This window comes from Zygotorulaspora mrakii, chromosome 1 (genome assembly GCF_013402915.1).
Source record: "Zygotorulaspora mrakii chromosome 1, complete sequence".
Taxonomy (NCBI): Eukaryota; Fungi; Ascomycota; class Saccharomycetes; order Saccharomycetales; family Saccharomycetaceae; genus Zygotorulaspora; species Zygotorulaspora mrakii.
Window position 1 is genome coordinate 1109308 of NC_050719.1, and position 25090 is coordinate 1134397.

At 39.9% G+C, this 25090-nt stretch overlaps 13 protein-coding genes across 13 annotated transcripts; 7 read left to right on the forward strand and 6 right to left on the reverse strand.

The window, feature by feature from the left end:
• Positions 1–334: 334 nt before the first annotated feature.
• On the forward strand, positions 335–3004 carry TAF5 (chromatin modification protein; the record flags this gene model as incomplete). The annotated part of the gene is made up of 1 exon (XM_037286456.1): positions 335–3004. The coding sequence occupies one exon, from the start codon at positions 335–337 to the stop codon at positions 3002–3004; it is 2670 nt and encodes an 889-aa protein (XP_037142351.1).
• Positions 3005–3085: 81 nt separating this feature from the next.
• Positions 3086–3916, reverse strand: GPI2 (phosphatidylinositol N-acetylglucosaminyltransferase; the record flags this gene model as incomplete). The annotated part of the gene is made up of 1 exon (XM_037286457.1): positions 3086–3916. The coding sequence occupies one exon, from the start codon at positions 3914–3916 to the stop codon at positions 3086–3088; it is 831 nt and encodes a 276-aa protein (XP_037142352.1).
• Positions 3917–4060: 144 nt separating this feature from the next.
• On the forward strand, positions 4061–4993 carry HG535_0A05660 (DUF5315 domain-containing protein; the record flags this gene model as incomplete). The annotated part of the gene is made up of 1 exon (XM_037286458.1): positions 4061–4993. One exon carries the CDS (start codon positions 4061–4063, stop codon positions 4991–4993), a length of 933 nt encoding a protein of 310 aa, XP_037142353.1.
• A 1517-nt stretch (positions 4994–6510) lies between these two features.
• PGI1 (glucose-6-phosphate isomerase) lies at positions 6511–8178 on the forward strand (the record flags this gene model as incomplete). Its single annotated transcript, XM_037286459.1, has 1 exon — positions 6511–8178. The coding sequence occupies one exon, from the start codon at positions 6511–6513 to the stop codon at positions 8176–8178; it is 1668 nt and encodes a 555-aa protein (XP_037142354.1).
• Positions 8179–8379: 201 nt separating this feature from the next.
• On the forward strand, positions 8380–9633 carry MSI1 (Msi1p; the record flags this gene model as incomplete). Its single annotated transcript, XM_037286460.1, has 1 exon — positions 8380–9633. One exon carries the CDS (start codon positions 8380–8382, stop codon positions 9631–9633), a length of 1254 nt encoding a protein of 417 aa, XP_037142355.1.
• Positions 9634–9961: 328 nt separating this feature from the next.
• ATP4 (F1F0 ATP synthase subunit 4) lies at positions 9962–10672 on the forward strand (the record flags this gene model as incomplete). Its single annotated transcript, XM_037286461.1, has 1 exon — positions 9962–10672. The coding sequence occupies one exon, from the start codon at positions 9962–9964 to the stop codon at positions 10670–10672; it is 711 nt and encodes a 236-aa protein (XP_037142356.1).
• Positions 10673–10846: 174 nt separating this feature from the next.
• Positions 10847–11333, reverse strand: AIM4 (Aim4p; the record flags this gene model as incomplete). Its single annotated transcript, XM_037286462.1, has 2 exons — positions 10847–11253; positions 11321–11333. The coding sequence occupies 2 exons, from the start codon at positions 11331–11333 to the stop codon at positions 10847–10849; spliced, it is 420 nt and encodes a 139-aa protein (XP_037142357.1).
• A 142-nt stretch (positions 11334–11475) lies between these two features.
• On the forward strand, positions 11476–12165 carry MED8 (RNA polymerase II mediator complex subunit MED8; the record flags this gene model as incomplete). The annotated part of the gene is made up of 1 exon (XM_037286463.1): positions 11476–12165. One exon carries the CDS (start codon positions 11476–11478, stop codon positions 12163–12165), a length of 690 nt encoding a protein of 229 aa, XP_037142358.1.
• A 160-nt stretch (positions 12166–12325) lies between these two features.
• RIM2 (Rim2p) lies at positions 12326–13447 on the reverse strand (the record flags this gene model as incomplete). Its single annotated transcript, XM_037286464.1, has 1 exon — positions 12326–13447. The coding sequence occupies one exon, from the start codon at positions 13445–13447 to the stop codon at positions 12326–12328; it is 1122 nt and encodes a 373-aa protein (XP_037142359.1).
• A 406-nt stretch (positions 13448–13853) lies between these two features.
• On the reverse strand, positions 13854–14653 carry RPL21A (60S ribosomal protein eL21; the record flags this gene model as incomplete). The annotated part of the gene is made up of 2 exons (XM_037286465.1): positions 13854–14325; positions 14643–14653. The coding sequence occupies 2 exons, from the start codon at positions 14651–14653 to the stop codon at positions 13854–13856; spliced, it is 483 nt and encodes a 160-aa protein (XP_037142360.1).
• Positions 14654–15504: 851 nt separating this feature from the next.
• RPS9B (40S ribosomal protein uS4) lies at positions 15505–16504 on the reverse strand (the record flags this gene model as incomplete). The annotated part of the gene is made up of 2 exons (XM_037286466.1): positions 15505–16076; positions 16498–16504. 2 exons carry the CDS (start codon positions 16502–16504, stop codon positions 15505–15507), a joined length of 579 nt encoding a protein of 192 aa, XP_037142361.1.
• Positions 16505–16829: 325 nt separating this feature from the next.
• HG535_0A05750 (homocitrate synthase) lies at positions 16830–18011 on the reverse strand (the record flags this gene model as incomplete). The annotated part of the gene is made up of 1 exon (XM_037286467.1): positions 16830–18011. The coding sequence occupies one exon, from the start codon at positions 18009–18011 to the stop codon at positions 16830–16832; it is 1182 nt and encodes a 393-aa protein (XP_037142362.1).
• Positions 18012–19270: 1259 nt separating this feature from the next.
• On the forward strand, positions 19271–24868 carry MOT1 (DNA-binding ATPase; the record flags this gene model as incomplete). Its single annotated transcript, XM_037286468.1, has 1 exon — positions 19271–24868. One exon carries the CDS (start codon positions 19271–19273, stop codon positions 24866–24868), a length of 5598 nt encoding a protein of 1865 aa, XP_037142363.1.
• Positions 24869–25090: the final 222 nt, after the last annotated feature.

The following is a 25090-nucleotide window of genomic DNA, read 5'->3' on the forward strand; positions in this document are numbered from 1 at the left end:
TCGCTTCTCTTCTTGAAGAAAGAGGAGTGTGCTTACCAAAATCATTTCCCTGAGATATTGCTATCATACACTTCTATTCGTGTACTCCAGAAGATGCTTACTTTGCAGTCTGTGTCATCACGAAAGTGATGGTCCGCGGTTAATTGTTTAGGTTCATATTTTATGATCCCGTACATTATTACATATACGAAGTTTGATAGCTTTCTACGGGAGCGTTCCTGGAGGAAATGTGAAGCCGAGTATCAAAATCAGAGCTGAAAGAGCAGAGCCATGTTGAAATATGGCCAGATATTGAAGGGATTCAACAGGAGCACCGAAAGTTCAAGGGTTCTCAATGGCACAACAGAACTCAAAACAGCAGCAGCCACGCCAGACGTCTCCGACATCTGGGCCTCGAAACCCGGTGTCTGGTGGTGCTAACGCTGGCAATGCAAATACAAATGCAAGTACGAATGCCAATAGAGGTAATGGAGCCGGTGCAGGTACTGGTGCACAAGCTAGTGGTGGAAACGGGGGAGCCAAACCCAGTGGACCGTTTTCCGCATCCGATTTGAACAGGATTGTGCTTGAATATTTAAACAAGAAAGGGTATCACCGTACGGAGGCTATGCTACGAGCAGAGAGTGGAAGAACGTTAACTCCCCAGAACAATCAGTCACCTGCAAATACAAAGACTGGTACTCTTCCTGAACCGAAAACAACACCGCCAAATGCAGAAAGTACAGCTAGACCAATTAGCAATCCAGTAAATGTACCTTCAAAGAGAGACTCAAATGACACAAGTATAGTTTCAGATGATAAACTAAAAGAGGTTACAGCACCGGAAAATTATATCAGAGCATACTCTATGCTAAAAAACTGGATAGATTCTTCATTAGAGATTTACAAACAGGAATTGCTTTACATTGTTTACCCAATTTTTATTTATATCTTCCTAACGTTGGTTCCAAAGAGTCCTATTTTTGCAAGAAGATTCTTTGATAGATTTTCACCAGATTTCAAAGTAAATCATAGCAGCGAAATCAACAGGTTGTTTAGCGTCAATTCAATTGATCACATTAAGGAAAATGAAGTGGCGAGCGCTTTCCAGGAGAATAGATATCGTATCACAATTTCTAGAACACCTTTGAATCTCTTATTATATTTTTTAAATGAAAATGAAAGTGTTGGTGGATCTTTAGTCATCAGTATCGTCAATCAACACATCGACCCCATAGTTGTTGAAACAGTTACAGCTAAAGATAAACTTTCTGACGGTATAAAATTGATTGATTCAGAGAATGGAAAATCAAACGTAGATGCTGAAATAAATTCTATACCTGTTAAACTGGGACCTTTCCCAAAAGACGAGGAGTTTTCAAAAGAAGTTGAGACCGAACTAAGAATCAAAGATGAGCAGGAAAGAAAACAAGTGCCACAACTCGATGGAACTTCCAGTTCCAATCAAAGTAAAAAAACATTGTTAGAAGAATATAGATCAATGCACAATGAGCCATACGATGAAAAGACAGATATGAATAGTTCTGCAGCTGTAGCGGCAGCCAGCGACGCGATTACTGCAAGCTCACCCACGCCGCCAAAAGACATGAAGGAACAATTAAGGCCGGAAGAAGAAAATAAAAATAACACGAATAGCGATGGGTCAAAAGCTGCAAATGTTGAAGACGGAGGTAAAAACGTTGCCACTAATCTGGATGTTAAAACTAATGAAAAGGAAAATGAATCCAAAACGAAAACAACTGATGATTCGAATGATAAGAAGGAATCATCGGTAGTGGCGCCGGTCAAGATTGAAGAGAAAAAACAACAAAGTAAGGCAAGTAACGCAGCATTCATTCCTCCGGACGCAGTGATGGAATCTCCATCAGCTGATACAATACCACTGCCTTTAAAGACTACTTTAGACATAAAACTGGAAATCCAGAAGGTGAAAGAGTCAAGGGATGCAATTAAATTGGATAATTTACAGTTGGCATTGCCCAGTGTTTGCATGTATACATTTCATAATACAAACCGAGATATGACAAGTTTGGAATTCAGTGATGACTGTAGATTAGCTGCTGCAGGATTTCAAGATAGTCAGATAAAAATATATTCCCTAGATGGTAGTTCACTAAGCAATAAATACACAGGCAAAGAAATACCGAGTGACGCGCTGACAGCCAGTTTGACCGGTCATAGTGGCACTGTATATTCTACTAGTTTTAGTCCAGACAACAGGTACTTGGTATCGGGGTCGGAAGACAAAACGGTAAGGTTGTGGTCCATGGATACCTATACTCCCTTGGTCAGTTATAAAGGTCACAATCACCCTGTTTGGGATGTGGAATACTCTCCTTTGGGTCATTATTTCGCAACCGCATCGCATGATCATACAGCGAGATTGTGGTCTTGTGATCACATTTACCCGTTAAGAATATTTGCAGGTCATTTAAATGACGTTGATTGTGTTTCTTTCCATCCCAACGGTTGCTATCTTTTTACTGGTTCTAGTGATAAGACTTGTAGGATGTGGGATGTCGCTACCGGTGACTCTGTGAGGCTGTTCCTTGGCTTAACAGCTCCGGTAATCTCAACAAAAGTCTCACCTGATGGAAGATGGTTATCTACAGGTAGCGAGGATGGTGTCATAAACGTGTGGGACATCGGAACGGGGAAGAGATTGAAACAAATGCGTGGCCATGGTAAGAATGCAATATACTCTTTATCATACAGTAAAGAGGGAAATGTTCTCGTTAGTGGAGGTGCAGATCATTCTGTCCGTGTCTGGGATTTAAAGAAGGCTACTGCAGAATCGGGAGCAGAACCGGAAGATCCTTTTGTTGGCTATCTAGGCGATGTCACAGCCTCAATAAACCAAGATATAAAAGAATATGGCCGCCGTCGGACAGTTATACCTACAAATGATCTAGTTGCATCATTTTTTACAAAAAAGACACCTGTTTTCAAAGTGAAATTCACCAGAAGTAATTTAGCCCTGGCTGGGGGTGCCTTCAGGGATTGAATCTATCAACGTATTCGCATTTTTACAAAATACATTATATATACATAGAAACATATATATGTAAAGTAAGCTTTTGTTGTATTAATCAAGAATTGGTTTTTGAGCTTCCCAAACTCTCGATAATGAGGATTCATACCCACGATAGTACGTTTGCCAATAAACGAACCATTGAGGCAATACAAATAGATAAAAGAATGACATGGCCAATGCCAAAAATGTATAGGACCAGCCTAGTGTGCATGTGAGAAACCCATATACCGATAAATTTATGGTAAATGAGATGTACTTGTTTGAAAGGTTGATTAAATTTGGCAGAATCACATTCAATTGGACGCAGATCAAAAGAAAGCAGAAAACATGAGCTGTAGATTGGAATCTAGAGGCCAATAAGATTACAATGGCCAATAAGAGATTCGTTGAAAGGTTTGAAGTTTGCGCATTGACATTCGATGACAGCGACCCCACGTAAGCTATTGACAGCCAGAACGATAGGGTCCAAATGGAATCTGAAGCTGTCGTTTTTGATAGAGACTTTAGTATAGGTGATAAAGTTAACATTGCGAATGTAATGACTAAGGAGGACTTAACTCCGAATGCATAATGTTTTGCATTCGACCTTGATAGCAACCATGAGACTAGAATTGTCACGAAAATGGCGAAAGATACGGGATTTACCCGATAGTTATAGATGAAGACGAAAATAATGTACACGAAAACGGTGTTTAACAATTTATTATAAAAGCGAAATAAATCACTTCTAATTTGATGGACCGATGACGAATTGTTCGAGGGCTTAGCACTTTTTCCCTTGTATCGCAGTCTTGTAATGAGGTCTATAAATGCGGGATCCGTATAGTTGTCTGGATAATCTTCTTGCTTTATCCATAGAAGGCGCTTCCATGGCTTCACCATCGTTGTCGTTAATCGATAGGAATCTTCTTGTTGTATATGATTTTTCAAGCTTTTGTATTTTTTCAAAAGTATGTTAAATTTAATGTAGCGAATGAATTATGATAATGAGAGAAGACAAATTGAAAAATTGGCTAATAGTCTTAGATGTCAGAAATTCCGGGTCTTAGTTATACTGCCACAAACAATGAAGATGAAGAGCATGATGGCGAGTCTTTTATAAACATTCCCAGAACGATACCTTCTACCAACACCAATTATAACAATGCTTATTTGAAAAGATCTGATGCCACAGATAAAAATGGCGGAGGTGATGCAAAAGTAAGTGAGACGGCATGGGGTGCCAACCGAAGCCATATATTTAACTTTGAGCCTAGTACACCACCTGCACAATCAGTTCGAGAGTTTGCCAAAACTCATCCCGAACAATTCTACTCTACTATCGAAGACGAGGATGAAGAAAAGGACGGCAACGAGCAGACGGGAGAGGACCGTCAAAATGTGCAAGGCGAAATGCGAGAGGACATTCAAGATAACTATTATAATGATCATGATGATGAAGCTGATGATGCAGATGATGCTGAGAACGATGATGAGTTTGATTCCTTCGCTGAAAGCAAGGGGGACTCAGAGATACATGGGACGGATCACTACGGTAAATTAGAGACACATCCCAAGACAGATAACCAGGACACTCTGTGGACCGAAATCGATGCCTTGGATGACGTTAAAAATTTAGCGCAAACAATAGATCTCTATGAAGGGTTTCCATTGGGCTTTGAAGATCAACTGCAAAAGATCAGAGAATCGCATGCACAAGTGCTACGTGCTATGAGGGACAGAAACGCAAGAATTGAGGAAGAGAAACGACATGAGATTACTAGCAAATCAGATTCACAGAATTCCGGGGGACTACCGAATGCTAATGCAAATACCAGCATGAGTCGTGTTGCCAGCAATGCAACTGGCAAGCCTGATAGAAACATTAAGCATGACACTTCAGGACCAACCGTACTTCCCGACGAGGACAAGTATATTCAGGAGATGATTGATTCTATCAAGGCTCTGCGAACTTCGTGAGCTGCCAATTGTCGATATCTCAATACCTTTGTCACTCCCAGAACAAACTATATAAAGCCATGCAACATTTTGCTACGCTCTTTTCGCTTAGACAATCTCGAATAATGCCTCTGTACTCTCCGGTTTCTCCTCAGCTCTACATTTGGTCAATCTTCCAAGGCCTCGTTGGCGATTCCAGAGATTGATTGCTGCCCGCTGAATCAAGCGACACGGTAATTACTACATCTTTCTTCTAGCCCCTGATTAATTTCAGATGCATTGCATCTTTCTTGTGGCCTGGGCTCATCTCTCAACTTGTAACTGTCCAAGAAATTTTTCTTTACATCACCAAAGCCTCCAGGCCTCTTAAATGAAGTAATACCGCTTTTTTGAATTCTGCTGATTTTTTTCCAATGGTTTACGCGTTATCCTCCGAGACCCATGTCCAAATACCCGTCCACAGCATTTCCTGTTAAGATGTGCCCGCCAGTACTAGCACCAGTACTTGGAACCCTCAAGCAAATCTGCTCCTTCTCGGTGGCGAAAATAATAAATATCAAACTCCTCCATACTATGCGTTGATAGTAGCAGGTAGTGACTGTTAAATAGTGCATCTAGTAGACTATGCAGATCTATCTGATCTTTGCATTTTGAGACTCATTTTTGAAGATTTTCTCATTCCGTTGGTGCTCTGAAGGGTCTAGCCAAATCGCTGCTCTACTATACGAAAACTTGAGCCGCTATACATTCAATTTCTGATTTAATACTCAAAGCATTATATTATCACTTGAACCTGAGGAAGTGTAAATCCGCAAGTAGCACGTAAAGTGTAGTGTGTCATTAGCTCTGTCACTGTCGTTATTGCTGTCGCTATTACTGTCGCTTGATATGCATATCGCTTCTAACGAAACACACGCTTTTTTGTCTTTTTTACTGGGAGCCGTTCGCATTTCAAGCATCTTGTGTCTGGGTTTATCTACAAAAATGTGTCACTGGAATTAGTGGATGTTGACGCTTCGATTTGTAATATGGAGGGGTAGAAAATAGAGGAAGCGCACAGCTAATTTTTGAATTACAAATGGGAGGAATTCAGAGTTGGGCCTAGTTGATCACAGGAAGGCCTTCTAATATGATGATGATGATGAAGATGGTGGTGGTATTTGATCGAGTTGCGTCGGTTGTTCGTTCATTGGTGCACCTGCATTGTCAACAAGGCACGAGACTGAACAGTCCCTGTAAACCACACGGGGCTCGGTACGCCGGTACTTCGTCAAGTACTTGCAGCTTTGGGTAGTTTTGGGTAGTTTAGGGCAATTCTACGTAGCTTGCATCTGTACCCTGCTTATCTAGCTGATTGGTCTATTAGTAGATATTATTTCACACACTTTGCGTTCTTTTCAACGATTCGTATCACGCAGTACGTCTTGAGAAAGCAGTTTCTATATAAACCTGAGGGGATATGGCGGTGTGCTCCTACCGGCATATGTTATAGGAGCGGTATTGTCCACATAGCGATCACAACCGACATAGACATCAAGATGGCATCTCAAAACACATTTTCCGATTTTAAATTGGCAACTGAATTACCAGCATGGTCCAAATTGCAAAAATTGTACGACACTGAAGGTAAGAAAATCAATGTCAAAGATGAATTTTCCAAAGATAGCAAACGTTTCGAAAAATTATCGAAGACTTTCACGAATTACGATGGATCCAAGATCTTATTTGATTTCTCCAAGAATTTGGTCAATGACGATGTCTTGAGTGCATTGATCGAATTAGCCAAGGAAGCCAAGGTCACTGAATTGAGAGATGACATGTTCAAAGGTGAGCACATCAATTTCACCGAAGACCGTGCAGTCTTCCACGTCGCCTTGAGAAACAGAGCCAACAAAGTTATGAAAGTCGATGGTGTAAATGTTGCTCCAGAAGTCGATGCTGTTCTTGCACACATGAAAGAATTCAGCGAACAAGTTCGTTCAGGTCAATGGAAAGGTTACACAGGTAAACAGATTACAGATGTTGTTAACATCGGTATTGGTGGTTCAGATTTGGGTCCAGTCATGGTCACCGAAGCTCTGAAGCACTATGCAACCAATATCAAGGCCCATTTCGTCTCTAACATCGACGGTACCCACATTGCTGAAACTTTGAAGGTAGTCAACCCAGAAACTACTCTTTTCTTGATCGCTTCCAAGACTTTTACAACAGCAGAAACCATCACTAACGCTAATACTGCAAAGAACTGGTTCTTATCAAAAACCGGTAATGACACAGCTAATATCGCAAAGCACTTTGCCGCTCTATCAACAAATGAAGCTGAAGTTGCCAAATTTGGTATTGATACCAAGAATATGTTCGGTTTCGACAACTGGGTTGGTGGTCGTTATTCTGTTTGGTCAGCAATTGGTCTCTCTGTTGCACTTTACATTGGTTTCGATAACTTTGATGCCTTCTTAAAAGGTGCCGAAGCTGTCGACAAGCATTTCACTGAAACTCCTGTAGAGGATAACATTCCATTGTTGGGTGGTTTACTCTCTGTTTGGTATAACAACTTTTTTGGTGCCCAAACTCATTTGGTTGCTCCGTTTGATCAATACTTACACAGATTCCCCGCTTATTTGCAACAACTTTCAATGGAATCTAATGGTAAATCTGTTACTAGAGGTAATGTGTTCTCCAATTACTCAACTGGTTCCATTCTTTTCGGTGAGCCAGCAACCAACGCTCAGCACTCCTTTTTCCAATTGGTTCACCAAGGTACAAAAGTCATCCCATCTGACTTTATCTTGGCTGCTCAATCTCATAACCCAATTGAAGGTAACTTGCATCAAAGAATGTTAGCATCAAACTTTTTCGCTCAAGCTGAAGCTTTGATGGTTGGTAAAGATGAACAACAAGTTAAAGCTGAAGGTGCTACTGGTGGCTTAGTCCCACACAAAGTCTTCTCAGGTAACAGACCAACAACTTCTATTTTGGCACAGAAGATCACACCAGCTACTTTAGGTGCTTTGATCGCTTACTATGAACATTTGACTTTCACTGAAGGTGCCATCTGGAACATCAACTCTTTTGACCAATGGGGTGTTGAGCTAGGTAAGGTTTTGGCTAAGGCCATTGGCAAAGAATTGGACGACTCTTCCAAGACTTCTTCTCATGATGCTTCCACCAATTCTTTGATCAACCAATTCAAATCATGGGCTTGATCTTGAAATAGTTTGCCTTTTTATATTAAACGATTTTCGACGTATGACTGAATGCTTTAGTGTATACTAAATAAAAGATGTTAAATTTTTTTTTCTTTATTATTTCTTATGGTATAATGTACAGGCGCGATACAGAAATATTGATACATCTAACAAGTAGGATCACTTCACGTAAACTTCTATAGAACAAACCATGATATAATGACTGATGCAGCTCCTGAATTAGTTGATATAGACAACAGCATTCCTGAGGTTTCACAAGAGAGATACATACATTGGAAAAAGAATACAAAATTACTGTACGACTATTTAAATACCAATGCAACTAAATGGCCATCATTAACTTGCCAGTTCTTTCCCGATCTCGATACAAGCACTGATTCTCATAGGATCCTACTTTCATCATTTACATCATCACAGCTTCCTGAGGATGAAGCCATCTATATTTCCAAGATTTCCACCCTCGATCATATCAAGTGGTCATCCTTAAATAATTTTGATATGGATGAGATGGAGTTTAAACCTGACAACTCAACCAAGTTTCCATCTAAAAATCTCTACAATGATCTTACAGTGAGGTTCCCAGGCGGGGATTGTAACAGAGCAAGATATCTCCCGCAGAATCCCGATGTCATTCTTGCTGCTTCATCTGATGGTTCAATTTACGTATTCAATAGAACGAAGCATGGAACTACAGCAAGCCAATCTCTAAACAGCACACGCTATGCCATGAAATTGTCAAGTGCAAACAAATCCCAAGATATTGTACAAGTAGATGAAACCAATGAAACGGTTTCGATTTCCTGCAATGGCCAAAAGGAAGGTCTGCTAGCTTCATGTTATTCGCAGGGACAGCTAAAAGTGTGGGACATATCTGCATATTCGCATGCAGACCCAATTATTAACCAACCTGTCATTTCACTAAATGATGCAGATCCTAAAGGTTTGAACGACGTTTCGTGGATGCCACTACACGACTCGTTGATTGCAGCTTGCGGGGAGAGTAATTATGTGGCTTTACATGATACAAGATCATCGGAGCTGATATCCCAGTCAGACAGCAATTTGCACCAGGGTGGCATAAACGCATGTAAGTTCAATCCACATAATTCACTGTTGCTGGCCTCGGGTGACGCAGAAGGGACCGTTAATTTGTGGGATTTGAGAAAACTAGATAAAGCTCCCATAAAATCATTACAACATGGTTCAGCAGTTTCGACATTGGAATGGAGCCCAAATCTAGAGCCAATAATAGCCACTGCGGGCCAAAATGATGGGCTTGTGAAAATATGGGATGCTTCAACAGATAGAGTCATTTTCACCCATGGCGGTCATATGTTGGGTGTCAACGACATCGCTTGGAACGCGCATGATCCATGGCTTCTCTGCAGCGTAGCCAACGATAACTCAGTCCACGTCTGGCGACCAGCTAGACATCTAGTGGAGCTGCAATAGTCATCTCTTGATACTTTTCATCTATATACTGTCTTAATAACGGCAGTTCACGTGATTAAAAGCCAATCAAAATAAAGAATTCGACTTTTGGTCCCGTCGTTGATAACGCTTTATTTGTAATAAATTCTGTCTATACCGAAAATGTCTTGAGATTCTGAAACGAGAAGGAGAAATAACAACTTTGTTGCGTAACGAAAAGGCATATTGCTCTATTAAGTGTCAGCAGCAGAGCCGAATCATCAATTGTTGAAGTCGTGGAACCTTGTAAGCTCTAGGATTCATCGGGCTCCAGTGAAAATAGGCTAAGAGAGATTGAAATCAGAAAAGAATGAGTATCCGTGCATTAACTTTAAAGGCTGCTGCCAGACCTCTTGCAGGTTTAACAGTTCGTCAAGCTCCTAGTGGTTTACGTTACATGTCAAGTCCGGCTCCACAAGAACCAAAGGCTAAAGCCAACTCCATTATTGATGCATTGCCAGGTAACAGTATCTTGTCTAAAACAGGTATACTTGGTACGTCAGCAGCAGCGGCCATCTACGCAATCTCCAACGAGTTGTACGTGGTGAACGATGAAAGTATCCTTTTGTTTACTTTCTTGTGTTTTTCAGGTATTGTGGCCAAGTTCTTGGCCCCAGGGTACAAGGAATGGGCAGATGCTAGAGTCAAGAAAGTTCAGGATGTGCTAAATGCCTCTAGAACGAAACATGTCGATGCCGTGAAGGACAGAATTGCATCCGTTTCTGAGTTGAAAGATGTTCAAGATATCACCAAGGTTTTGTTTGAAGTTTCTAAGGAAACAGTCCAATTAGAAGCTAAGGCATTTGAACTGAAGCAAAAAGTTGACTTAGCTCATGAGGCCAAATCCGTTTTGGATTCGTGGGTCAGATACGAGGCTTCTGTGCGTCAATTGCAACAAAGACAAGTTACTGAGAGTGTGCTTGCAAAGGTTAAATCCGAGTTGGCCAACCCTAAATTCCAAGACAGGGTTCTTCAACAGTCCATTACCGAAGTTGAACAACTATTTTCTAAGCTGAAATAAGGCATTTTCTCAACTTTTTTAAGAATTAGATATTCCAAAATAACAACAACAATTACAACAATTACAACAATTACAACAATAAACCAAAATACGAGGTTTCTTATATGTACAGAAATATATAAGAATATACATTAGAAATCTCCAAAAAATCAGCTTATTGCCCAAGGTGCATTACTATTTTGCATCAGAAGGAAGTGGTATATCATCAAGGCCTGCCAATTTAGGATGAAATGTGCCCTCTTTCCTTTTAAAAGTATTTTGATTGTAGGGTATATTCTTATGTCCTTGAGGTGCTTCGCCGTCTGGGTTCCAGTCGGAATCAAAAAATATGCTCTTTGTACCCAGTCTCTGCGAGTCGTTATGTTCGTGCTCGCGATCTGCGGAATCCTTGTCTGCCAATTTCAAATCACCCTTCAAAACATTCAATCGTTTGTACTCTTTAGCTTTAACATGATTTTTGCCATCCAACTTTTCAATTCCAGTTTGGCGTACCTTTCTGTCAACATCTCGCAGTCCTGAAATTCTCCTTTCAGTTCGTACGCCTTTTGATGCTTTTCGATATGCTCTTGTTCTCAGCTTTTCTTCATTAATTGAATGAGATCTGTTAGTACAGTAACAATACTGCATAATACATAGCGAATTTCATACCTTCTTCTTCCATCTCCTGTCGATTTTCTTTTTGTTATTACTTGTACATCCGGTTCGTCTTTTCAACGACTATCATTCTTACTTCAATTACGCTAAATTCAGACTACTTCTAGAAACAGGCACCGAACTGCACATAGTGAACAACCCAAAAAAGAATGAATACAGATGCCAATTCTAATTCCTTTCAAGAAGATCTGAAGCCTAATTTCGATGGGGTACCCAGCCAGGCATTAGATGCAGTGAGAATGCGTGCAGCTCAGTTGACACATTCACTAAAGAGAATTAGAGATGAGCTTTCAAGGGCAGAATTACCGCAATGGCATTCCTTGCAGTCACAAGTAAATGTCACCTTGTCTCAATTGATGTCTTTGACCTCAACTTTACAGCATTTTCAAGACACTTTAGATTCTACTGTCGTCTTCCCACTACCGAACTTTCCAACTACTTCACATGAAGGCTTGCTAACTACTTTGCTGAGAAAAAAGTATACGCCGGAAGTTGATGAGTGGATAGCATCTGCAAGAGAGGCAGCTGATTTGGATCAATCTATCCTAGATCCTCAAGCGATCGATAAATTATTGAAGGATGAAAAAGATGTTACTGAATGGGCCTTACAGACTTTGGTAAAGGAGTTTGAGAGGTATAGCTCTGGTGCAGACTACGCGGAACAAAATTCAGGAGCGACCGAGGATGAGCAAATGATAGACGTATCAACGGTAAATTGTGGTAAACCAACTAAACCATTTGACTCAGATCAAATACTAAAGTATACCTCCAAAGGCGAAATTCCGAGTGAAATTATGCATGAAATGAGTGAGGAGGGATCAGTTGTCATAACTGAATAACTGCTTCAGTGGTAACTGAGAAATTCTACTCAATTTTACAATTTATACGTATTTACAGGATGCGATTTAGTCGAAGTGCAATTGTGTCATACAGTCAACGAGTAAAGAAGTCTAAGGAGGGGTCAATGCGGTTTCTGCATCAGTATTATTTGTCTAATGGTTAGGAAAGAAGCTTAATAACCAACTCCCAAGTTCCAAACATGATTATACTATTAGGAACTGTTCTCATCAAATGAGGTGTCAATCCGCTATACATGGATGCAAACCCTTCTTCCTTTATTATAACTTTGAAAGTCTGTATTAGTCCCGTGTATTTCATTTTACCATTTTCCAGAGGTGCTTGTCTTAATCTTGTTCGGACGACTTCATGAGGGTAAGTTATTATGCTTGCAACGAATTTTGCCAGACCTGCACTCCCTGATCTTTGACACCATTCCGTTATTTTTTCTGTTGTAGTCTTTTTATATTCATCGGCATGGCCGAGCCTTTGTATGGACCTTTCGTGCAGAATACGTTTCATTTGTTCATATAGTAGCCATTGTAATATACTCTCTGCTGATCCTAGATAAGAAGCGCTCAGCCCCTTATAAAGACCTCGTATACCTTCTGTATTGAGAATTCCCTTCAAACAACTCCACGAATTGCTATATAATCTTGTTTTACCTGCCTTATCCAATTGCAGTCTTGTTTTTACCATCCAAATTGGGTTTGTAGCCGTAGAAGTAGCAACACCAGCAGTTGCACCGGCCATCAAATGAATCCATGCAGCCTCCTCTCCATTATTGAAAGAACGAGAGTAAATATCCTTCGTTGTTCCATAGGTAAAGAAATTTATACTCCTTGCTGGTATAACACCCACTAAGTTCGGTCCTAACCCTTTGAAGAGACTTTGAAAACCTTCTTGCTTGTATATATTACCTATTATGCCAAACGTTTCCTTGAAATGAGTGGCGCCGTCTAAAATGTAAGATACAGGTCTGAAGCCTGTGACAGCGTGGGTAGCTACTTTTGACTTGTAAATTGACTGATAAACATCACTTTGGAGTCTCGTTTTTACAAGATCAAATGGACATGTTACTATAGCACCTGCCATACCACCTATGCCGCCTGCAACGAAATGTACCCAGGGTCTTACAGCGGGATGGTTTTTTGTCGTACTCTTTTGGGTAACTGAGGTTGTTTGCACCGCCTCTCTAAAATTTGAACCTTTCTCATCACTTGCCAGATAAGGAAGTGATTCTCGGGCATCTTCTTCCCACTCATCTAGTGGTTTCCTCGGCATCTATCTGACTATTCGTTTTTTGCAACTCTAACTTACTACTGATACTAAAGTGTGTCTATCTTAGCATACCACCATATATCAGCGAAAGTCCTGATAAATATTACTTCGGAGAAAAGAAACCTGCTTCACGATCCGGTTGAATTTATCAAAATGCCTGTTTCTGTAAGAATGGCCCAATGATGAGAAGATGTTTCTTGAATTTCATCTGTGATGAGTGTGATCCTACTGATTTTTTTTCAAATCCAATATGAAAAAAAAAACTATAACAAGTACAATAAAAAGATGAGACAATAATTAATCAAAAAGATTGAGATGTGCGGTGTACAATTGTTATGGATTAAACATAATTATATATGGCAGTATAAAGTGGCGCAAAAACACTTCCTCGAAATACCCATCGCGTAAATTAGATGAAGGTTTCATAAGGAGTTGGAGCCAAAGTTTGAGGAACGTTGTTTTCAGTAGAGACAGAGTGAGCTTCTCTTGGTTGAGCTGGTTGTCTTTTCAATTGAACAGCGATACCCTTGGCCTTACCTTCAGCACGTCTAGCAGCATTGTCCTTGACTCTTTGCAAAAATTCAGCTCTACATTTGGAGTGCTTGACGTGTTCGACTCTCAAACTCAATCTCTTTTCCAAGTATCTGTTACCAACAATTTTGTTGATAATGATACCAACGGAAGACTTAGTAACGTTGTAAACGATACCAGTCTTACCTTGGTAAACCTTGTGAGGCATACCCTTTTGGATAGAACCATTGGCTTTGATATCGACAATGTCACCAACCTTGTAGACCTTCAAGTAGGTAGACAATGGAATGGTACCATGCTTCCTGAAGTCACGTTGGAACATGTAACGAGTACGAGATCTATAACCATGTCTGTGTTAAAATTAAAATGAATAATATCTGTTAGTAAAGATGAACTTTGAAGGGCTTTATGATCGGTACATCATAAATTCGTTGAAGTATTTCTCACAATATCTAGGTTGCCAGTACTTCTCAGGTCGTAGCCGATGCTACTATTATGTTGTATCCATTTAATTCTCATGTCCACACGCTACACACTGTCGTGTGCTATATGGTACACTCCCATAATCTATAAAATTCGAAATTGCAAAACGCAATATTTTATTAACTGATAACTCCTGAATAAACGACATTGTATGACCATCTTCTCTATTCATTAATCCACATACGATTTACCCATTTTTGCTGATCGTCCTTGCTGTCCTTTGTATACCTATATTAGCAAGATACAGTTTCAGACAGTCAGAAATAGTGTACGCTTTCAATACTTTCTGCTGCACTGATCGGGTTACCTCTTGCTGAGTGAGACTGGAAGGGTTTCATCCACCACGCCTTGCTAGTACTAACTGAGCTACTTCCTGCGAATGCCAGACCGTCTCCCGCGCAGCACCGTCCCTCTGCTGAGGCGCGTGAACGGAGCTGCAGCCAAAATTTCACTTCTGACCAGCCTGGCTCCCTCCACCATCCCCCTATCGCCTTCTCTAGCTCTCTCCAACACCAGAACGCTCAACACTGTTGGGCGGAGCAGTCCCCCACTACGTAGATCTGCTACCACTGCTCACTGCTTCACATCGCGAAAATGATGCAAAAAGCAGCTGAAAAAATCAGACAGGTCATCACTGAACAATTTGAAAAATAGGAATATGTATGGATGTACCATGACAGTGTATGGGTTTAGCCGTCACAACAGGAAAAGATATAAATCCCTGACTTACAATACTAGAGAATGGAGAAAAAAAGTCCTATTAGCGATTGATTTCGATTACGTTTAATATAATATACAATTAAAGACATCATAACTATCATGCCAAGTGAGAATTTGGTCAGAAAAACGAGAACAGCTTTTTGTTGTTTTTACTTATGAACTAGGACATAGTAAATTAGCTGACAAAATACTCATCTCCCACATATATACCTATGTAATGCGGAAGTTGAGAATTGCACTCGCCGTCTCCTTAATTTGATAAATGGGGTAGATTTTGTTGTGAAGTCAATAAGTTAAAGTTAAAAGTTAAAAGTTTAACGTTTAGTTTATTCTTCGTCTTCAGCAGCTTCATCGCCACCTTCTCTGCTCTTAACAGCATTTCTTCTAGCAACTCTACCTGGTCTACCACCACCGAATGGAGAGGTTGGAGCAAAGTCGATGTGCTTTTCGGAATCCAATCTGACCATGAAAGATGGAATGTTGACAATTTGCTTACCAACAGCAATGTGTCTTTGAGTGATCAAAACTCTGGCGTGGTGGACAGATTTAGCTAAACCCAATTTGTAAACTTGAGTTTGCAATCTTCTCTCCAAGAAATCTTCGATTTTCAAAGCCAAGACATAATCCAGTTTCTTTCTGTCTTCAGACAAGACACCAATTCTGACTAATCTTCTGATCAAGGCATTACCTTCGAATAATCTCTTTGGGTCCTTTTCGTCTCTAGTCAACAAGTCTCTGGCAGCACGACGAATTTTAGACAATTGGAAAGTGATTCTGTAAATCTCTCTCTTGTTTTTCAAACCGAATTCACCGGCCAATTTCAATTCAGCATCCAAACGGGAAGATTCGTAAGGTCTCTTTGGGGTAGAGTATGTCTTAGAGTAAGTTCTTGGAGCTCCTAAAGTAAAAAGTCGTTGTTAGTCAAAATGAAAAATATTTCAACTTGATTCAAGAGGTTCAAGACGGTACACATAATTATTAAGAGTAGTCAACTAACGGAATTAAATTCTTCAAAACGGTCGAGCACAGAACATAACACACATGTCCAGACATAATAATCGTCAAAAATCAGCTTGACTGCTCACATGTCTAAATGAAATTGGAAAGGTCTTTTGCATGAAGTGTCGGGAGTTCAGTGCAAAGCCCATAAAGTATCCAATCTCGATTTAGTGCGGTCTGCTAGCTGCGATCAACCTTTGAAGAAAATAAGACAATATTTCATGACTATCTCATAAAAACTATGAGGACCCGAACCTCTAGGAAGAATATCTCCCTGTATCCACTATAAGCGGAATTGAGAAAATCATCTCAGTACGTACTTGGCATTGTTGCTTAATCTTGATTTCTTAGCTGTTTCGAAGTACAAAAGAGTTAAATCGTAATCTTCAAATGAGATGAAATAGAAATTTATATGCTGAGAATTCGTTGACTTGCAACGAGAGCGTTGCATCAATCTGCCGCGTCGACTTGAAATTTTTTAGACGGAATACAGAACAGTCATTTTGTGTTGTTTTTTTGGTGAAAAAAAAATGAAGTTTGAAAAAACGTTATGGATGTATAGGTGTTTTTACAGCAGTCTTAAGATAAAGAATGATGGTAATCTACACAGGCTTTCCTAAATTGTACAAATTTCATAGAACTATGGCTTGAATCATAACTCTGCGTGAAAGTCTTTGATGATGGAATCCACATCATCAAGACCAAGTGGTCTAATGTCACCCATCTGTTTAATTTTTCCAGTAACCTCCTTGATTTCGTCATCGGTGAGTTTCAGTTGCAACTGTTCAACTCTTGATTTAATTGCATTCCAGCCAGTGAGTCTGTTAGCAAAATGAATATACCTACTGATACCAAAGTCTTCGGGGTTTAAAATTTCGTAAGTCGATGGGTTCGCCAAGATTGCCTTGGCATGAATACCGGCTTTATGGGTAAAGGCGCAAAAGCCAGTAATTGGATTGTTGAATGGTAAATTCACTTCTACCGCTTCAGCTACCAACGTCTCCAGGTCACGCAGTTTTTTCAAATTATACTTAGATTTAACGTATTCAGGCGCAGATACAATCATTCTTGCCATAAATCCACCTAACGAAACAATACCATTTCTTTCGCCGATACCAAGGACACAAGTATCAATTAATCGAGCACCGGCTTCAAGTGCAGAGTACGCATTACCAATAGCGCAGCCGGTGTCATCGTGGAAGTGACATTCAATGTCACAAGAGACAACATTTTTCAAAGATCTGACTAGGTCATAGACTTGTCTTGGATTTGCACACCCAACAGTGTCAGCAATACCAACTCTATCCACACCAATATGATCAACTGTTTTGTAAATATTTAGTAGATCTACAATATCCGATCTAAAGGAGTCTTCGGAGGAGAATCTAATCTCCAGGCCCTTGGATTTAACAAATTCAATCACCTCGATGGCACTCTTAGCGATATAATTCATGTCCTTTCCATGTGAGTATTGTCTTAAGAATTTTGAGGTCCCAATAACAACATCTACACCATCAACACCGGTCTCGACGGCAACTCTGGCATCGTCCATGTGACAACGAATATGAGTCAAAATTTTTGCCTTTAATCCCAATTTACAAATGGCTTCACAATCCTTTCTTGATTGCTCGGATGCAACGGGAGACGTCAACTCAATGTAATCAACTCCAAAGTCATCCAATGCTTTTGCGATCTCAATTTTCTTTTCAGTATCGAAAAAGGCATTAGCGAATTGTTCACCTTCTCTTAGGGTAGATTCAATAATTTGAAAATTTCTCACATTTGAGACTAAATCAGCAACATTTGGAGCATATGGATTAGATGAGACTGACATCCTACAACCTGCTTCGCCTCTCTGCTATACTGAAACCTAACGACCCGCATCTTTTACTTGTCCTCGCATTATTATATAGTTAGCATGATGGCCAGTAGTGCGCGATAGCGTTCTTGTGCGGGTAACGCCTTTGATTGATAAGTGAGCAATCCGGATGTGCTCCACTCTGCAATATCGAACCTGCTTGGGTCCTCTTTGGCGGCTATTTCAGTACTCTAAAACAGGAAGAGCAAGCTGAAAGCGGAGCTACTAGTCATAGATAAGATATCGAGGGTGAAGCTACAAACTTTGTTATACACCAGAGCTAAAAGTAACACGCCATTAACGACTCAAACCATACAGAAACCGATGCAGTGACTTTGCTCATATCGTACATCTGCCATCCTTTCAAATGATTGCGTAAAGAAACCATCTTTCACAATCGGTCTCACAAGCAGGCGTGCGGCTCTCGCTTCTGTTTCTCGAAGTATTCAAATGCGTAGATCAGAGAGGTCCGTAGTAAAACTTTTATGAAGGAAGACTCGCGGGGGAGAAGGCACTGGTTAATGTTAACTACGGGGTCACGAGAACATAACTAAAAGAATAAAATTGTTCTCAGACTGGGCCCTTGCGTCTAAGTTACATCAAAAGCCAGACATTTGCACAATATAAGATCACTCTAGGGCCCGTAATGGCACTAGTCAAGCAAATAACGCCAACAACCAGCAAAAAATCCATGCTCGACAGACATCAAGACATTATCATCAATAATGAACCCATCGATTACAGAACGTCATTTCAGGACACAGCTCAATCGACTTTTCATCATCTCTCAATGTTTCACACCCGATCTTTAACTTCATCTAAACGCGTCGACGTTGCAAGCTAAAAAAAAAAAAAAAAAAACAATTTGGTGTTTGCTGTATTCTTTTTTTCTCCCTTCCAATTCTGCAATCTCTGTCGAATCGGCCTTTCATATAAAAGCAATACATTTTTGGGAATCCCCCAAATCGAGGTTGACCGAAATATACGCGAAAAACAAAAACAAAAAAAAGGGAAACGCCTAGCGAGCAAGGTCAGTCTGTACGAGTAAAGGCGGGTAGCACACATCAAAAAGGAGTCTCCCGATACCAGCGCAAGGAAAAGAAATAGAAAAGCTCAGCGGTTATTTTTTGTTTCACTATTTAAAAAATATTTACAGCTATCAAACCTGTTTTCCCTAAACAGTGGTACTGCCCACATAATCCACACAAAAATTTTGTGTATATAGCATAGAAGTTATGACTTCACAGGTCTCGAGGCTTGATCGACAGGTGATCCTGTTGGAGACAGGTTCGACGCAGTTCGTACGTAATATGGCGGCAGACCAAATGGGTGATCTGGCAAAACAACATCCGGAAGATATCTTATCGTTGTTGTCAAGGGTGTATCCGTTTTTGCTGGTCAAGAAATGGGAGACGAGAGTGACGGCAGCAAGAGCTGTCGGCGCGATCGTGCAGCACGCTCCTGTGTGGGATCCGAATACGGATGACACTGATGGAACGGCTAGTGTTCGCAGCGGTAATGGAATTGGCGAAGAAGATCTGGAGTGTAGTGCGAAGATCAAACTGGAAAAAGAAATCAAGATTAAACTGGAGGAAATTAGTCAAGAAGATAGAAAAGAGATTTTTCAGGATGACAGCCGACTTCTTTCTTTGTCGGATTGGAACCTTCATGAGCTTTTAAAATCTAAAAAAATTCTGCTCGCTTCCAGTTCGAACAATTTCAATGATAGTGATGATGGGATTTCTAAAAAACAATTGAAAGCAAATCATGGTGATTCGTCACCTGTGTCACCCATGGATGCTGAAGTGAAGCACGAAGTAGATTCAAAAAAAGAATTGGCTTCTGGAGCATCTAAGAAATCAGCTCGTATGCTGGCCATGGCAAAACGAAGGAAAAGAATACAAGCCAAAAGCTCATTTAATAAACCTGTAGATCTGTCGGAAAGCTCTGTTTCGAAAAGTTTGATGAATTCAAACTCAAATGCATCAACCCCTAATCCAAAATTAGAGATCACGGAACAATCTGACGAAAATAAAATTATGGTTGAGTCAATGATATCTCCAATTTTAGAAAAACATGAAAGAGTTGCTGGTCTAGTCTGGCAATTTCAAGGTATTTATGAACTATTATTGGAAAATTTGATGAATGATACGTGGGAAAAAAGGCATGGTGCAGCATTGGGGTTGAGAGAAATTTTAAAAAAACATGCTTCCAGCGTAAGTCGAGTCAAGGGAAAAAGTAAAAATGAAAATGATACTATAAATAAAAAATCCTTAGAAGATACTGCAACAAGACTACTTACAATTTTTGCATTGGATAGATTTGGCGACTACGTTCATGATACAGTTGTCGCCCCAGTAAGAGAATCTGTTGCTCAAACATTAGCTGCATTATTAATTCATCTAGAGGATGATCTTTCCATTAAAATTTTTTACACCCTGGAACAATTAGTTTTACAAGATCCAAAAGTTGTTGCGGTACCAAATAGAATTTGGGAGGCAACTCATGGCGGTCTTCTTGGTATCAGATATTTTGTCAGTATCAAGACAGATTTACTCATGTCATCCGATCTATTACCAAATGTTGTCAAAATTGTCTTATATGGTTTGGATCAATCAGATGATGATGTTCAGAGTGTCGCTGCTGCGATTCTATCACCCATCACAAATGACTTTGTTCGATTGGGTTCAGAAACTATAGACCACGTGCTGACGACCATTTGGTCTTCTTTAACACATTTGGATGATGATTTATCTTCCAGTGTTGGCTCTGTGATGGATCTATTAGCCAACCTTTGTAAACATCAAGAAGTCCTTGACATACTGAAAAACAAGGCAATACAGCATCCTTCGGAGTGGTCATTCAAATCTTTAGTGCCGAAGTTGTATCCATTTTTGCGTCATTCTATTTCTTCGGTAAGGAAATCTGTTTTAAATTTATTAAATGCATTTCTCTCGATTAAGGACGATTCTACGAAGAATTGGCTTAATGGGAGGATTTTTAGACTCATTTTTCAAAATATTATTCTTGAACAACACGAAGATATTTTGTCCCTATCATTTCAAGTTTATCAGTCACTTTTAAACGATTACAAATTTAAGCATACAGAGAAAACTTTGGATCACGTCCTGAGTAAACACCTACAACCAATCTTACATCTTTTAAACACCCCTATTGGCGAAAATGGTAAGAATTATAGTATGGAGTCCCAGTATATTCTAAAACCTTCTCAGCATTACCAGTTGCATCCAGAACGAAAGAGAAGTATCTCAGAAGCTAATCATGAATCCAGTATTCCAATTCCTAAGGGTAGTGAACGTGTAAATATAGATGCACCGATGATTGCAGGTGACATAACTTTGCTCGGTTCCGAAATAATTACGAATACAAGGGTCATGGGTGCCAAAGCATTTGGCTTAACCCTATCTCATTTCCAAGACTCAACATTAGAATCTTTCTTTACCAACGTACTGGTTCGATGTTTAGACTTGACTTACGCAACCCCTAGGATGCTGGCTTTCATCATTCTGACGGAATTTTGCTCTTCGTGGTTGCAAGATCATGAAAATGTTCCATCATTTGTAGCAGAGACTTTCAGACCCATAGTAACAGATCAGCTTTCACATCCAGATAAACTTCCTGTCTTTAGGGAATTAGTACCGTCTTTGAAAGCTTTACGAACTCAGTGTCAGAGTTTGTTAATAACGTTTGTTGATGTTGGAATGTTACCGCAACATAAGTTACCTAATATACCAGTTGTTGTACAAGGAGAGTCGGAGGCTGGTCCCGAAGCGTTCACAATTTCCCTCGCAGAAAAAGTCTACAACGAATATTATGATAAGATGTTCCGTGCAATGAGTAATTCGTACAAACTTTTGGCTAAAAAACCCTTGGAGGATGCAAAATATCGTGTATTCCTAGCAATACAAGCTGCTCAAAGTTCTAGAAAGGCTCGGAACACTTCTATTCTGGCAAATTATGCCTCAGCTTCTCTACGTTATGAGGGTCTTCCGACTAAGTTAAATCCCATCATTCGATCCTTGATGGATAGTGTCAAAGAAGAGACAAATGAAAAATTGCAAAAACTGTCTGGTGAATCGGTAATATATTTGATTAAACAGTTGATCAGCCATGAGAAACCAAAGGTCTCTAATAAAATAGTCAAGAATTTATGTGGATTTTTATGCGTTGATACCACAGAAGTCCCGGAATTCGCAAGTCATTCCGCTCTGAAAGATTCAATCTTAACCCTACAAAAGGAATATAGCATCGATTCTAATAAGGAAGATATTCTGATCATGAAAATGACGGAAGAGGCGCAAATAAAACGTAGAGGAGGGATATTTACATTGAGCAGACTTCTTCAAGTATTTGGTAGGGACGTTTTGATAAAAATCCCTCAACTTAAGGATTGTTTATTTGATCCCTTGACTAAACTTGATGAATTAAGCGATCAAGGTCATCGGGACAATACTTTGGGTCAGTCTATTGTTGACGCTTTGGGCATAATGCGTTCTACGTATTGTTTCATGGATCCTCAATTGCGAAGTGAAGAAGTCATTCCAAAATTTCCGATACTTTTAGAGTTTTTGAAGTCCGAGTTCTCAGTTTTCAGGTACTCCACGGCCAGGCTAATAGCGGACTTCGCCAAAACATCACCTCTTGAAGTCATGTCGTTTGTTATCAGAGAGGTAATACCTTTGATGAATAGTGCTGGTTCGGTCATTCATCGCCAAGGCGCATCGGAGCTAATATATCATCTTTCAAATTCGATGGGAACAGATATATTGCCGTATGTGATCTTTTTATTGGTACCATTATTGGGTCGCATGAGCGACTCTAACAATGACGTTAGAAATCTAGCAACTACAACTTTTGCTTCTATTATCAAGCTGGTTCCTCTAGAGGCGGGGATCGCTGACCCAGAAGGCCTGCCGGATGATCTCATGGTTGGTCGTGAAAGGGAGCGTGATTTCATTCAGCAAATGATGGATCCTTCAAAGGCAAAACCTTTCAAATTGCCAGTGGCTATCAAAGCTACTTTAAGAAAATATCAACAGGACGGTATCAATTGGCTAGTGTTCTTGAACAAATATCATTTACATGGTATTCTTTGTGATGATATGGGCCTAGGTAAGACATTGCAAACTATTTGTATTATTGCAAGTGATCAATATTTAAGAAGTGAGGATTATAAGAAGACAAAGTCTGTCGAGACTCGACCTCTTCCTTCACTTATTATCTGCCCTCCTTCTTTGACTGGTCATTGGGAAAATGAATTTGAGGTTTATGCATCTTTCCTCGACGTTGTTGTGTACGCTGGTGGACCTTCAACTCGTATTCCATTGAGGGAGAAGCTTGCTGGAGCAGATATAATCGTTACTTCTTATGATGTCGCAAGAAATGACCTTGAGATATTCAAGCAATATGATTACAATTATTGTGTACTTGATGAGGGTCATATTATTAAGAATGCACAATCAAAACTGGCAAAGGCAGTCAAACAGATTAATGCAAATCACAGATTGATTTTGACGGGTACTCCTATTCAAAACAATGTAGTTGAGCTGTGGTCTTTATTCGATTTCTTGATGCCCGGCTTTCTGGGTACCGAAAAGATGTTTCAGGAAAGATTTGCAAAACCAATTGCGGCTTCAAGAAATAGCAAAACATCATCGAGGGAACAAGAGGCGGGTGTTCTGGCTTTGGAGGCACTGCATAAGCAAGTATTACCATTTATGTTACGGAGACTGAAAGAAGATGTTTTATCAGATTTACCTCCAAAGATTATTCAAGATTATTTCTGTGAATTAAGCGATCTGCAGAAACAACTATACAAGGACTTTTCGAAAAAGCAAAAAAATGTAGTGGAAAAAGATATTGACAGTACCTCAGACTTAGATAGCAAGCAGCATATTTTTCAAGCACTCCAGTATATGAGAAAATTATGCAATCATCCAGCTTTAGTACTCTCACCGGATCACCCCCAATTGAAGCAGGTTCAAGAATATTTGAAGCAGACTCATTTGAATCTACATGATATTGTGAATGCACCTAAATTGCTAGCTCTAAAGAATTTACTATTTGAGTGTGGAATTGGTGAGCGTGATATGGAGAGAAAGCAGTCCGCGAACCAGTTCCCCTCAAGCGAAAACGTCATCTCACAGCATCGTGCCCTGATTTTTTGTCAATTGAAGGATATGTTGGATATGGTTGAAACTGATCTTTTTAAAAAGTACATGCCGTCAGTCACTTATATGAGACTGGATGGTAGCGTTGAGCCAAGAGATAGACAAAATGTAGTAAAAAAGTTTAACGAAGATCCGTCAATTGACTGTCTCCTGCTAACTACAAAAGTTGGTGGTCTGGGTTTAAATTTAACAGGTGCAGACACAGTCATCTTTATCGAGCATGACTGGAACCCTATGAATGATTTGCAGGCAATGGACCGTGCGCATAGACTTGGCCAAAAGAGAGTTGTAAATGTCTACAGAATAGTGACAAAAGGTACACTGGAGGAAAAAATAATGGGCCTACAGAAATTCAAAATGAATATCGCTTCTACGGTTGTCAATCAACAGAATAATGGTTTAGCTTCAATGGATACGCATCAATTACTTGATTTATTTGATACAGATAATGTTCCGTCTCAGGACGATGAAGAAAAGCAAGCGCAGCTGAACAATGGCGTAAATGGAATGGAAGATATCGCAAGCGAAACAGGGTTAAGTGGCAAAGCCAAAGAAGCTGTTGGTGAGCTTAAAGAATTATGGGATACCTCTCAATATGAGGAAGAATACAATCTTGACAACTTTATCAAGACTTTACGTTAAATTCAACAGGTCCCTAAATATGCAATCTGTAATTTTGTACTATTAATCATATTATTCATATTATTCATAATGGAGGCCTAGTATTGAAAAGGTTTGAATATGTTACCTTTTCCGATCACTATGTGACCTCGCCAGTACATTAAATCAGCCGGAGTGCGGCGTCGACATTAACCACGGTAAAAGAAAAGCATTCATTTAAAAATAAAGAAAAAGTACACATAG